Below are 12,463 nucleotides of genomic sequence, written 5' to 3'. Positions count from 1 at the left end.
AGTTAACGAAAGTCACATCACGAAAATTACCACATTCTGACTGCACGTGACATGTGCCCAAATTTGGACACAGTATTACACGTCAGCCATGTGCAATTACACACTGGCGGTTTCGGAGTTTTGACTCGAGCAAGATTTGAATCAAAATGCGGTTGATAAATTAAAGATTTCCACTTGAAATTTTGAATTGAGAAAATCAAGAAATTTGGATGAACGGTGAAAGAGACATTTTGACAAAAATTTTGAGTCATGTGAATATTTGAGGTTTTCAGTCAGGAAATATATATGAAATTTTGGTAATGATAGATAAATTCAAACTTTTGAGCGCAAAAATAAGTTGCACAAAATATTATGTAATGATGGACATTTCCCTGCAGGAGTAAACATTGAATTTTCCTTGTGTTGAAAGTCAGAGGGAAAATGGAAAATTCTATGCATGGGAAAATGGTATGGGTGATGAGTCCCAGGGAAAACTGGACATGGCCAAAACTGTTAAGATTGAGTGGAATATGACAAATTTAGAAGCACAATATTTCACCATAGGAGACTTGCTGTGGAGACAAATAGAATATTTTGCATCTGTTGCAATCTTCTCGAATGTTGTAGGATATGCTAAGAATATTGTTATCATATCTCAGCATATTTCAGTTCAGTTCATGTGGTACGACAAAATTGGTTGTATTTGGGTGAATTATGCTATAATCTACTGATACAAATGCTTCAACCTGCGACCAGCAAATACGATACAGGATGATAATGATAGAACTAGCACAACAGTGAGAAGCAGGCAAACTTGACAGCAGCAAAAGAACAGGAGTGATGTGGACAGGTGAGGAGTGAGACAAGCGAGCACAGGCAGCAACCAAAGTCTGAGAGAGGATTGGGCAAGTCTAAGTTGAAATTCAAACTAAGGAAACTACAGGAGTATCTACAGGGGTTATATACTGGAGACTATCTGAGGGGATCAGTAAGCAGAGGAGCAAGGCTATGTATGAGCATGTGGAAACACATTAGTAAGTAAGACAGAACATAAGTAAATGAACTCGGAGATAAAGACTCATACAAGGATCAATAAGCAAGATGGAACAGGAGGTAACCAAAAGCTGGAAAGGCAGAGATGCCTAAATGGGGATAGGCACAGGATATCAGACAGAGGGTGGGAATAGGTCCGGAGATCTGGGGATCTGGAAGACAAGGTGGATACAGGACCAGAATATGAGGAGGTGGATATAGTCCAGAATTCAAGACAAGGTGAAGTCCAGATGTCTTGCTGGATGGAGTGTGCATAGGGTGGTACAGATCAGGCTAACAGTGAGGATCCAGAGGTCCGGAGCTCAGGGGTAAATCCAGAGCATAGTCGATCCTGCTGATGTGTGGAGCACACAGCAGAAGGGGATCTGGGAATGAGTTGGATATGAAGTGTGGTCCAGACATAGGCTCAGAAGGCGTGGGAATATGATGGAATATGGGTCTGGATTGTGGGATATGACAGAATGATGTAGACAGGCAAGGAGTGAGACAAGTGAGCAGGTGACAGTGGGCAAACAACTTGAATAGCCTGGGCAAGCTAATACATGGGACCATCGATGACTTCGCGGTTCTTCATCCAGCACCCTGCCTTTTCCTAAGAGGTCTCAGCAACTTGATAATGTGAGTAGTAAGGCTGTACTTACGAGTTCTCTAGCCTCCCTATCATAAGACTGTAGACAGAAGGGTTAGTAGAATGAAAGGATAAAGTGAATTGGCGATATAATACCTGGACCTGTGTCTTGTTCAATTTAGAATAATAGGCATTGAATTCATTGGTGGAACCCAGTGTAACCTGTTTAAGCCAGCACAAGGCACAAATGTTCCTATGTGATTTAGATAAGCATCAAACCATTCAATGAGGAAGCACATGCTTACCATCCTTTCTTTGTTGGACCTGGATGCATTTTTGAAGGTTTCTTCGAAGATGCAGTAGTTGGAACAGTCACATATTGCAGTGACCTATCTCTGTATTATACAAGTGAACAGATGTGCATAATATCCCATATAATACAGGCCAGCAGACCATGGGTCAAAGGTAAAAATATCCCCGACTGTGACGGATGGGCTGGGAGGAATATTATTCCCAATGGAGGCGGATGGGCCCATGTGGGGGATATGTACAGTAGATGAGTGGGCTGATGGACATGAATATTCTATAGACAGATGGGCTGAGGTAGTTGGATATTATGTAGATGGGTATACCAATGTAGATGTGTATCAGATAGACAGGTATGTCAAGGGTACTTGTTATCACATACACAGGTGGGCCCAGATGTATATTATATTAGATGGGTGGGCCAAGGGCAACAATATATGATATTAGACAGGTGGGCCAAGGGTGGTATATAATATAGATGAGTGGGCCCAGGTGAATGATAATTGTAGACATGACAGAGCATAGGTAGTTGTATATCATCAATATCAAAGGAGGTAATAATTCAAAGTTGGAGCATGGGAGAGTTCCAGAGTACAGGAAATACTCAGAGGAGGTCCCACTGCACAGGAAGTGGAAAGACCCCAAGGTAATATCTCTATGGGAAACAGGATGGAAGAATAGGAGGTCTGGAGGACAGGAGGACTGAACATCTGGAGGACAAGATGCCTGGAGGTACAAGGAACAGGATGTCTGGAGGTCTGGAAGGAATAGGGGCTACATTGGATGAAGTCCAATGTAGAAACAAACAGAGGTAGACTACCCTAAGGTAGAGTTGGAGAGACAGGGATTGAACCTAAGTCTGGAAAGAGGGAAAGTGCTGGAAAGGCGGAGCTCCAGCCTAGGGAATCAATCCCTAGGCCTGATGGGTAGGACAGACTTAGGTGGACCAAAGTCCAGGAGAAGATTGGGCAAGTCTAAGTTGATATTCAGACTGAGGACTCTACAAGAGTTGTACAGTGGTTATATACTAGAGGATATCTGAGAGGATCAGTAAGCAATGTAGTAAGGCTATGTACGAGCATGTGGAAACATATTAGTAAGTGAGACAGAATATAAGTAAATGAACTCAGAGATGAAACTAGTACAAAGGTCAATCAGCAAGACAGGAACAGAGGTAGCTGAGAACTGGAAGGGGGGGTATGCCTAAATAGGGTTACACACTGGATCTCAGACAGAGGGTGGGAATAGGTCCGGAGATCTGGAAGGCAAAGCAGAAACAGGACTGAGATATGTGAGGTGGTGGATGTAGTCTGGAATCTGAGAGGGGGTAAAGTCTGGATGTCTTGCTGGATGGAATGTGCATATAGTGGACAGGATGGGGTTGTACAGATCAGGCTAGTAGTGAAGATCCAGAGGTCTGGAGCTCAGGGGTAAATCCATAGCAGGGCTAATCCTGCTGAGGTGTGGAGCACACAGTGGAAGGGGATCTGGGCATGAGTCAGATGTGGGGTCCGGAAATAGGCCTGGAAGGCATGGGAATACCATGGGATCTAGGTCCAGCATATGGGATATGGCAGTATGCAACATGTGAATTTTTCACTACACAAATCACTGAGTATCAAGTGCTAAGACTTGAAACCTGAAACTCAAGAACCAAAACCAAAAACCAAAACTCAAAGAAATGCATATAACATGAATTTTTTTGATTTCATTGCACAATTCACTGAGTGTCAAGTGCCACAACCCAAAACCCGAAGCCTGAAACTTGAGACTTGACACCCGAAATTTGAAAACCAAAAACCAAACACCAAATCTCGAAGAAATGCATATAACATGAATTCTTTTTATTTCATTGCACAATTGCCTGTGTCAAGTGCTGAAACTCGAACCCTGAAACCTGAACCCCAAACCCCAAACCCTGAAACTCGAGACTTGACACCTGAAATTTGAAAACCAAAAACCAAGAACTGAAAACCAAACACCAAATCTTGAAAAAATGTATATAACATGAAATTTTTTTATTTCATTAAACAATTCACTGAGTGTCAAGTGCTGAAGCCCAAAACCCGAAGCCCAAGACTTGACACCCAAAATTTGAAAACCAAAAACCAAACACCAAATCTTGAAAAAATGCATATAACATGAATTTTTTATATTTCATTACACAATTCACTGAGTGTTGAGTGCTGAAGCCTGAAACCCAAGACTTGACACCCAAAACTCAAAAACCAAACACCACAAACTGAATCTCAAAAAAATGTATATAACATGAAATTTTTTATTTCATTACACAATTCACCAAGTGTCAGGTGCTGAAGCCTGAAACCTGAAACCTGGACATATGTTTTGTAGTACCAGAGACCATCAAAACCCGAAACCTGGTACTACTGACTTCCAAGTGTTGGGACTCAGGACTCAGTAGTCAATATAGGCAAATGATGATGAAACAATGAAAGTTGTTATTATGCTTAACTTTCTTAACAAAGGTTGTTGTCTGAGTCAAGGTGAGTGTCTTGGTAGTCTTTCCTTGTCAATTGGTTATCATTTGACCGAGATATAAGCTAAAGAAATCCAAAACATCAGCAATAATGAAAAAATGAAAATCATTGTTATGCTCAACTTCCTAAATGAAGGTTGTAGTCCAAGTCTATGTGGGTGTATTGGTGGTCCTACTGAGTGTCAGTACTTGAGACTTGGGAATCAGTACTTGGTACCCAGGAGTCAGTAGTCGGGTACTTGGTACTCAGTTCTAATGCTCGGTACCTGGGAATCAGTAGTCAGGTACTCCAGCCAACAGTCCCAAGTCCTGAGTACCAACACTTGGTATTCAGTGGTTGGGTTTGGAACTCAGGTTTCGGGTCTTGATAGCAGGTTCTCAGGACTCAGGAGTTATATCACCACCAAGGTGATAATGATGACTACCAAGTGTTGGGACTCAGTACTCAGGATTCAGCAGTCGAGACTTGGTAGTTGATATTGGTAAATCACTCTCCCTCAGGGATAATGAAAACAATGAAAGTTGTGGTCCAAGTCTAGGTGAGTGTATTGGCAGTCTCTTCTTGTCCATCGGGTATCATTTGACCAAGATATACAGTGGCTCAAAAAACTGTCCACATGTTTTTGCATTTTTACTATTTACAATATTGTGTGAGAATACATAAAGACCTCAGTGACATGCTAATACCATATTGTAGTGCTGCTTCAGGGCTTTGGATTGAGCACCACATCATGAGAATCAGAGGAGATATGGTGGAGACACAAGGCTTACAAAATCATGACTCATGCAGACAGTTTTTTGAGCACATATTAAAACTATATAAATCATCATTTATGACACCATAACAATCATGCCATCATTAAATAAATTATAAAGTGGTGTCATTATGTCATTTTAAAACCATATCTAACTATACAAACCAAAAATTTCCATATGTCATGGTTATATTCACCATGAAAGCCACCCCCCCTGCTCAAAGGAATAATATCCTCTCTCTTTCCTATTCTGGCCTCTCTGCTTGTCAAATTTCCTCTAGAACTGGAGTATCCAAGTCCACTGTGGCCAAGTTCATCAAAGAAAGTCACACAGACAAGGAAAACTTCTGTGAAGGGTGTCCATCCAAGCTCACCTCTACTGATAGGAGGGCTATTATTCAACATATCACTACAGGAAAGGCTGATAGTGCTGTCCAGGTCACCTATTACATCAATTCCACCATCACATTCCCTGTCTCTTCACACACTGTGAGAAACATTCTCAAGACAGCTCATCTCAGGTCAGTAACAAGGAAGAAAAGGCTTTCCTCTCTATCACACATAAACAGAGATGACTAACCTTTGCCTTAGCCCATCAGAATTGGATTACATGGACTGGAAGCATGTTATATGATCATATAAGACCACAATAAATAGGATTGGGTCAGATGGCAAGGTATATATGTGGAAAAAGAAGGGTGCTAGTCCTCTCTGCATATGTGTGATAGAGAGGAGAGCCTTTTCTTCCTTGTTACTGACCTGAGATGAGCTGTCTTGAGAATGTTTCTCACAGTGTGTGAAGAGACAGGGAATGTGATGGTGGAATTGATGTAATAGGTGACCTGGACAGCACTATCAGCCTTTCCTGTAGTGATATGTTGAATAATAGCCCTCCTATCAGTAGAGGTGAGCTTGGATGGACACCCTTCACAGAAGTTTTCCTTGTCTGTGTGACTTTCTTTGATGAACTTGGCCACAGTGGACTTGGATACTCCAGTTCTAGAGGAAATTTGACAAGCAGAGAGGCCAGAATAGGAAAGAGAGAGGATATTATTCCTTTGAGCAGGGGGGGTGGCTTTCATGGTGAATATAACCATGACATATGGAAATTTTTGGTTTGTATAGTTAGATATGGTTTTAAAATGACATAATGACACCACTTTATAATTTATTTAATGATGGCATGATTGTTATGGTGTCATAAATGATGATTTATATAGTTTTAATATGTGCTCAAAAAACTGTCTGCATGAGTCACCATTTTGTGAGCCTTGTGTCTCCACCATATCTCCACCGATTCCCACGGTGTAGGGCTCAAATGAAAGCCCTGAAGCCATACTACAATGTGCTATAAGCATGTCCTTGAGGCATTTGTTCGTTCTCACACAATATCATAGATAGTGAAAAATATCAAAACATGTGGACAGTTTTTTGAGCCACTGTATTGCCCAGATGGGCCCACCCATCTCCATTGGTAATAATATTTCTTCTGGCCCATCCACCATTGTTGAGGATATTTATAACATTGGCATAGATGGGCCCACCCATCCCCATTGGAAATAATATCCCTCCTGGCCCACCCGTCAACATCAGGGATATACATAACATCAGCCCATAGTCTGCTGGCCTGTCTTATATGGGATATTATGTAGGTCGGGTGACCTGTATAATATGGAGTTTGTCACTGAAGGGGCTCAAACAGTGTCGTTTACCTGAGGGAGTATGGTGGGTATACCAGATGTGAAAGAAGTGTTTATGGGGTCTGCATCAGAAGTATCAAGCACAGTAGTTGTAGTTGGCACAGGCGCCAGCTTCAAACTCAGAACAGTATTGGAGGTATTGAGTGCAGTAGTGGTAGTTGGTGCAGGCACCAGCTTCAAACTTGGAACAGTCTTGGAGGTATTGAGCACAGTAGTGCCAGTGGTAGTAGTTGGTACAGGCACCAGCTTTGGACCTGGAACAGTTTCAGGGGTATTGAGCACAGTAATGGTTGTTGGTACAGCCAATTTCACTAATGGCTGGCAGGTCAAACCTGCACTATGGATGGTGTTGTGGTTAGTAATACTGTACAAATAGAATAGATACTTACAGGGGATTCATCAGAACAATACAGGCATGAGTTGGCAGTTGGTTTTCTTTCTTGACTTTAGGCAATGGGGGTGGTATTGGAGTCACTGTTTGTGGAAGGCTCTCATTGCTACTAGTAGCAGGGCTGTCTTCAAGCAGCATTGGCTGGGGGTCAAGAGTGCCATCCAAGTGGGATTCAACAGCGAGAGGGTTCATAGATTTGCCTGAAAAATACATATAAGTATATGCTCATGAAAAAAAAATATGATACCTTTGACAATGAGATGGGGTGTGTCTTCAACTGTCATAAAAGGGTCCATGGAGTCATCTACTTAGTAAACATGAGTTCATGTGTCAAAAATGAAATAATAGAATACTTTTCATGTGCTTTGAAGTGCTGCCCCCCTCAAAATCAGGGCTGCACACTCACCTCATGCTGCCATGGTGGCCAATATCATTGTCTTCTTGTTTGACTTTCTTTGACTGCTTCAGGAGATTACCATCAGCATCGAGATGGTTCTTGTGCCACAAAGGATAGGCAACACTGCACAATAAGTCCAACTTCCAGCCGTCCATTGCTAATCTAAAAAGAGGGTGCCTCTCTTCCATTATGCTGTGGAATAGTGTTCTAGTCAAGTGTATTATCTTGCTCCAGGTGGTTGCAAGGAGTCCTTTGATGGCAAACTTGAACCAGAGGCCACAAATGGTTTTGTGCATAATGTCAAGTAATTCTTCTGTAATCGGCTCACCATTCTCATCTTCTAGGAAAGCTGCAGGTCCACGCTTTCCCTTCTGTTTGAGCCCTTGTGATGTCATCTGCCATTTATCCCAATCTGCACGTGTCCAGAATAGAACATTTGGATAATCATTTTTATCAATTGGGGGGAGCTGTTTTGTTGAAGATGTTGTTAGGGATATACTAGCATGTGTGAAATTCATGGGATCTGCATTGATGAGCTGGACACTACAAGCGAGCTCCTGAAAGGCTGCCCTGTAAAAGCAGACCAATTTAATTAATGAGTAGAAATCCAGAAACATTACTTACTCTAGAGTTGAAAATGCTGACTTGGCTTGGATAAGCTTGAGTTGGAGCTGGTTGATATGATTCTGTAATGCAATAATGCGAGTGTTCCCGCCATGCATATATCCACTCTAATAAATATCACAAATCAGTGCAGCAAAGTTGAACATTTGTCCTGCAATACTCAAAGTGACTTACTTGAGAAAGAGCAGAGTTGCCTAGATGATCAAAGCCATCAACTGAATCCAATAATCCAGGAGAATAATCAAAGCCATGTGATGGAAGCTGAGTGGGACCCAAAGGCAATGGAGATGGGTTGTGCAATGTTGGGCTGGCATTATTAGAAGAGCAATACTGGGGAACATGTGGGGTATAGAACATCATGGTGATAGAGAAAGAGGCATACAGTTGGGGAATAGGGATATTCAATATCAGAAGCTTAGTCAACACAACAATCAAGTCACTGAAATTCTTCGAAGTCTTTTTCTTCAATCCTCCAGTACATCTTCCATGGCTTCATCTAAAATTATCAGCTGCACAGACAATGTGCTTCTCCAGGACAATATTGTTGTAATGGATGTTGAGAACCTACTTGCCAGATGGCCAACCTATGAAGTAAATTTCACACCCCAAAATCCAGGGCCCATGGTGAGTAAACTGAATGTTACACTTGACTATATGCTAATGATTATCTGATAGAAACTCATCATTTGGCTCAAAGATGCTGTCAAACTCGTTCATGTTGAAGACTCAACAGATAGTGAGGCTGAGCTATTACTTCCAGTCAAACCAAAAGGACAAAAGAGGACCTCTTCTGATTGCAAGGACAAGAAAATCAAGATGTAAAGATCAATGTTTTCATCCTATATTCTTCCTAATATACTTATAGTGACATGACTGTTGATATGAACAAGATCACAGATGATTTTGCTGCCCTCAAAATATTGTCCACATGTTCTAGGTATGATTTTATTTTATTTCCTTGATTGTCAAACTGACAGTGAAATCATTTACCAAAGTAACCCAGCCCAAGCAAAGCCCATATGCTTAGTAGAAATTCCCAAAGCTCCTGCTGATGTGCCTTTCAAACAACACAAGTTTAGTGATAACTCAGACACACCATGGCCACCTTGTTGCCCCCATCGTACCCTCAGAGACATTGAACCCAGTGAAGAAATCATGAACTTTCTTATGTTCAGAGCATTGCCTGCTGCCATTGCAGCAGAATAACTGAGTACATTGTAGAGCATGTTTCTCTTTATATGCTTCTCTTCACAGTTCTTATAGCAACTGTCTTGATGCAGTTCTTGTACCCACCTCATTCATTGCAGCTTTTGGCCTCATTGCCAGTGTATTTTTACATCCATCTCATTGCACTTTTCATGTCTTGCTGGACCTTGCTCGCATTCTGAATCACATACCATACTGTAATTGATCTTGTCATGCATATTTGAGTCACAATAATAAAAATATGTTTGACTAACAACTATTGCCCATCCATTGCATCATCTGAGTCATTATCACTGCCTTCACCTTCTACTGCATCATCCACTGGCAGAATACCAAATGATGCCACATCAAGACCAGGCTTTTCCACCATAAAGAAATGGTCTTCAACAACTTCAGATGGTAATCTTGGATGGTGGGGAACCATTGTGACCACATCAGTAATGCTCTTGATGTCAATGACATGTATACCATCATCTCCATAATATGCACAGGATGTGACAACATGAGACAAGAGCTCAAGAAGCTCATTATCTGGGAGGGAAAATAGGGAGATGACAGCAACATTGATAAATGACCATTCTGTTTCACCATTATCACCGCCAATGGTCTCTGTAGCAAGCTGCATGAAATCGTGAACCTCTCTGAATCATATCACACCATCAAGAGAAAACTAAACATGTAGTGTTAGAGCCTTGAAGGTATTTAAATCAGCAGCAAGAAAAATACCTTGATATTGCGAGATACTTGTAGAGGTTTAGTACTATGCATTGATTTTAATGATTCTCACCAGTGTGAACATGCGATTTGTCCATTAGGCAGCTTAAGACAAGCCCACTTGAAAATTTTTGGAGCAGGCTCATCAAGGAAGAGTGCAATTGCATATTTTTCAGTGCCTTGTGGGTAAGATGACCATTGATCTCATTTCCAGAGCGAAACATAGCCATCCCCAAGGTCGACTGCACCAGTTGGGAATCCTTCAGGTGGTTCATCAAGCTCTGGAAGCATTGCCTTGAGCGCATTGACTTGTGAGTGATGGACTCCTTCTCTAGAAAGATTTGCATAAGGTTCAGCAGGCTGTCTGATCTCCTGGCCAAGGTTTCTGATTGTCCATTCCATTGTCCACTGAGCATAACAGACTGGAGGTCCCTAAAGGATTAATATAATCGCGCGGGTCTGTAACAAACGGACTCTCTCAGTCATTGCGCGCGAAGGCAAATGTCTCGTGATATTCACCTGTAACAAACGGACTCTCTACTGGAAGTAAGTAAAGGTGAATATATGAAAATGTAAGTATCTCACCTCAGTCGTTGCGCGCGAAGGCAAACGTCTGAGGTGCAAGGCTGAATCCATAGCTAACTAAATACTGCGCGAGCTCTTGTGCAAGCATATACGTATCTGAGACCACGACAAAAGGAAAAATGGGGCGCTGGCCCAAGAACTCGATAGTGTTTCATAAGTACAATGAGAAAGACGTTAACAAGGTTAAAAATAAGTAAAACATATGTGTCGCTGGACGTTCGAACAAAAGGACAATGCGAGAATGTTAATGCGCCTCGGCTGCGAGTGCGCTTGCCGCTTTCCAACAGTCCCTTCTGAATGGCTTCAGTTATGAGATGGTTGACTTGGTGTGCACATGGATGAATGAAATGTAACTGATCTTGATGGCACTGATAGTATAGCTCTTCGAATTCCAGCTCCCATTCACCAAGTATGACCTGGGCTTGTTGCAAATCAAAGTGGGTGATACAATGTTGGCATATGATCCAAAATCCTGCAATGAGCCTGCAATAGTTAAGCCAGTATGGCTCCAGCAGAACACCATATGTGAGTGCAGGAGCAAGGCCAAACAGATACAGTTGAAACTCCCAGGTCTTGTAGCTGGTATTGATGTTTTCCACAATGTTACGTGGTCTTTGGTCAAATGATCCTGGTAGATATATTCCTGCAGCTGCAATAGCTGTGCCATGAGCCTCCCATACATCACCATGCATAACTCTCCACTCCCACAAATCAATATCATCAGAAGCTGCACAGTCCATCATTCTGCACCAGAGTGAAAGTAGTAAGTCACTTAACAGCCCAGCGAGATGCATGATATCAAAGAGAAGCAAACTGGTACCTGTAGCATATGAGACGGATTAAGACCAAGGAGAATGCTGGGTTTTGTGATGCCAGTCTCCATCTTTCGCTTGTCATACTGACATTGGTTAGGTGATGGTACAAGATGGAGGAGGTTTGCAGCATAGTTGTGCGATGCAGCAAGAGGGAGGTTGAACACATCAATATCAGGATGATCACATCCTGCAACATGAAAGTTGTTCAGACGAAGAAGGACAGGGTAATAATGAGTCCCTTGCTCCTTTCGACACCCGATCACACCACAATACATATGGCACCCATTCTTGCCACAGTGACCAACCATGCCATCAAAGGATATGAGACTAGGACCATCAGCAGTTGCAAGAAAAAGATATAGATGTGATAGGAACACAATGTCACACCATGCATCATAGACTGAGAGGCCCTTGTTCTGAAGTGCAGTGAGGTGATGGAGCCCAGGAAAGAGGAATGAATCGATGTTTTTTGGTTTGTTGGGGCCAGGGATAAATCCACCAGGAAGGACATGCTTTTTTTTATATTGAACATTGGGAGCATGATCCATAACAACCCAAGTGTACAGCCAACAATCTGATACCTTGGTCTGGTAGAGTTGGGCACCGTCCATCGATATCATCAAAATGATGTCATTCTCACTGATCTTGCCTTTGAGAATGGCATTGAGATAATCACTCCCCATGATGAAGTCATCATATGTGTCAATTGACCCCCCTGACTTGTGAAGTTTGTCAAACAGTTTCTCTGTACATTCAGTGTGATTTCACATACATTTTGCACTCTTGTGATCACGATAAAGAGCCTGAAGCTGGGGTCCAATGGGAATAGTATGGAATTGCTAAGCAACCTTGTTACGACCCCTACTGGCTTGA

The 12,463-nt window shown here is 42.0% G+C and overlaps 3 protein-coding genes across 3 annotated transcripts; 1 reads left to right on the top strand and 2 right to left on the bottom strand.

The window, feature by feature from the left end:
* Positions 1 to 6,934: 6,934 nt before the first annotated feature.
* On the bottom strand, positions 6,935 to 8,630 carry BJ212DRAFT_1301463 (uncharacterized protein; the record flags this gene model as incomplete). Its single annotated transcript, XM_041333129.1, has 7 exons — positions 6,935 to 7,112; positions 7,248 to 7,449; positions 7,497 to 7,553; positions 7,603 to 7,622; positions 7,656 to 8,216; positions 8,271 to 8,377; positions 8,445 to 8,630. 7 exons carry the CDS (start codon positions 8,628 to 8,630, stop codon positions 6,935 to 6,937), a joined length of 1,311 nt encoding a protein of 436 aa, XP_041190595.1.
* A 126-nt stretch (positions 8,631 to 8,756) lies between these two features.
* On the top strand, positions 8,757 to 9,476 carry BJ212DRAFT_1483082 (uncharacterized protein; the record flags this gene model as incomplete). Its single annotated transcript, XM_041340552.1, has 4 exons — positions 8,757 to 8,894; positions 8,946 to 9,088; positions 9,136 to 9,207; positions 9,266 to 9,476. The coding sequence occupies 4 exons, from the start codon at positions 8,757 to 8,759 to the stop codon at positions 9,474 to 9,476; spliced, it is 564 nt and encodes a 187-aa protein (XP_041190594.1).
* Positions 9,477 to 9,732: 256 nt separating this feature from the next.
* Positions 9,733 to 10,101, bottom strand: BJ212DRAFT_1301462 (uncharacterized protein; the record flags this gene model as incomplete). Its single annotated transcript, XM_041333128.1, has 1 exon — positions 9,733 to 10,101. One exon carries the CDS (start codon positions 10,099 to 10,101, stop codon positions 9,733 to 9,735), a length of 369 nt encoding a protein of 122 aa, XP_041190593.1.
* Positions 10,102 to 12,463: the final 2,362 nt, after the last annotated feature.

Source organism: Suillus subaureus, assembly GCF_016647635.1.
Source record: "Suillus subaureus strain MN1 chromosome Unknown BJ212scaffold_26, whole genome shotgun sequence".
NCBI lineage: Eukaryota > Fungi > Basidiomycota > Agaricomycetes > Boletales > Suillaceae > Suillus > Suillus subaureus.
Note: the sequence above shows the minus strand (reverse complement) of the source record. Positions and strands in the feature narration are given on the sequence as shown.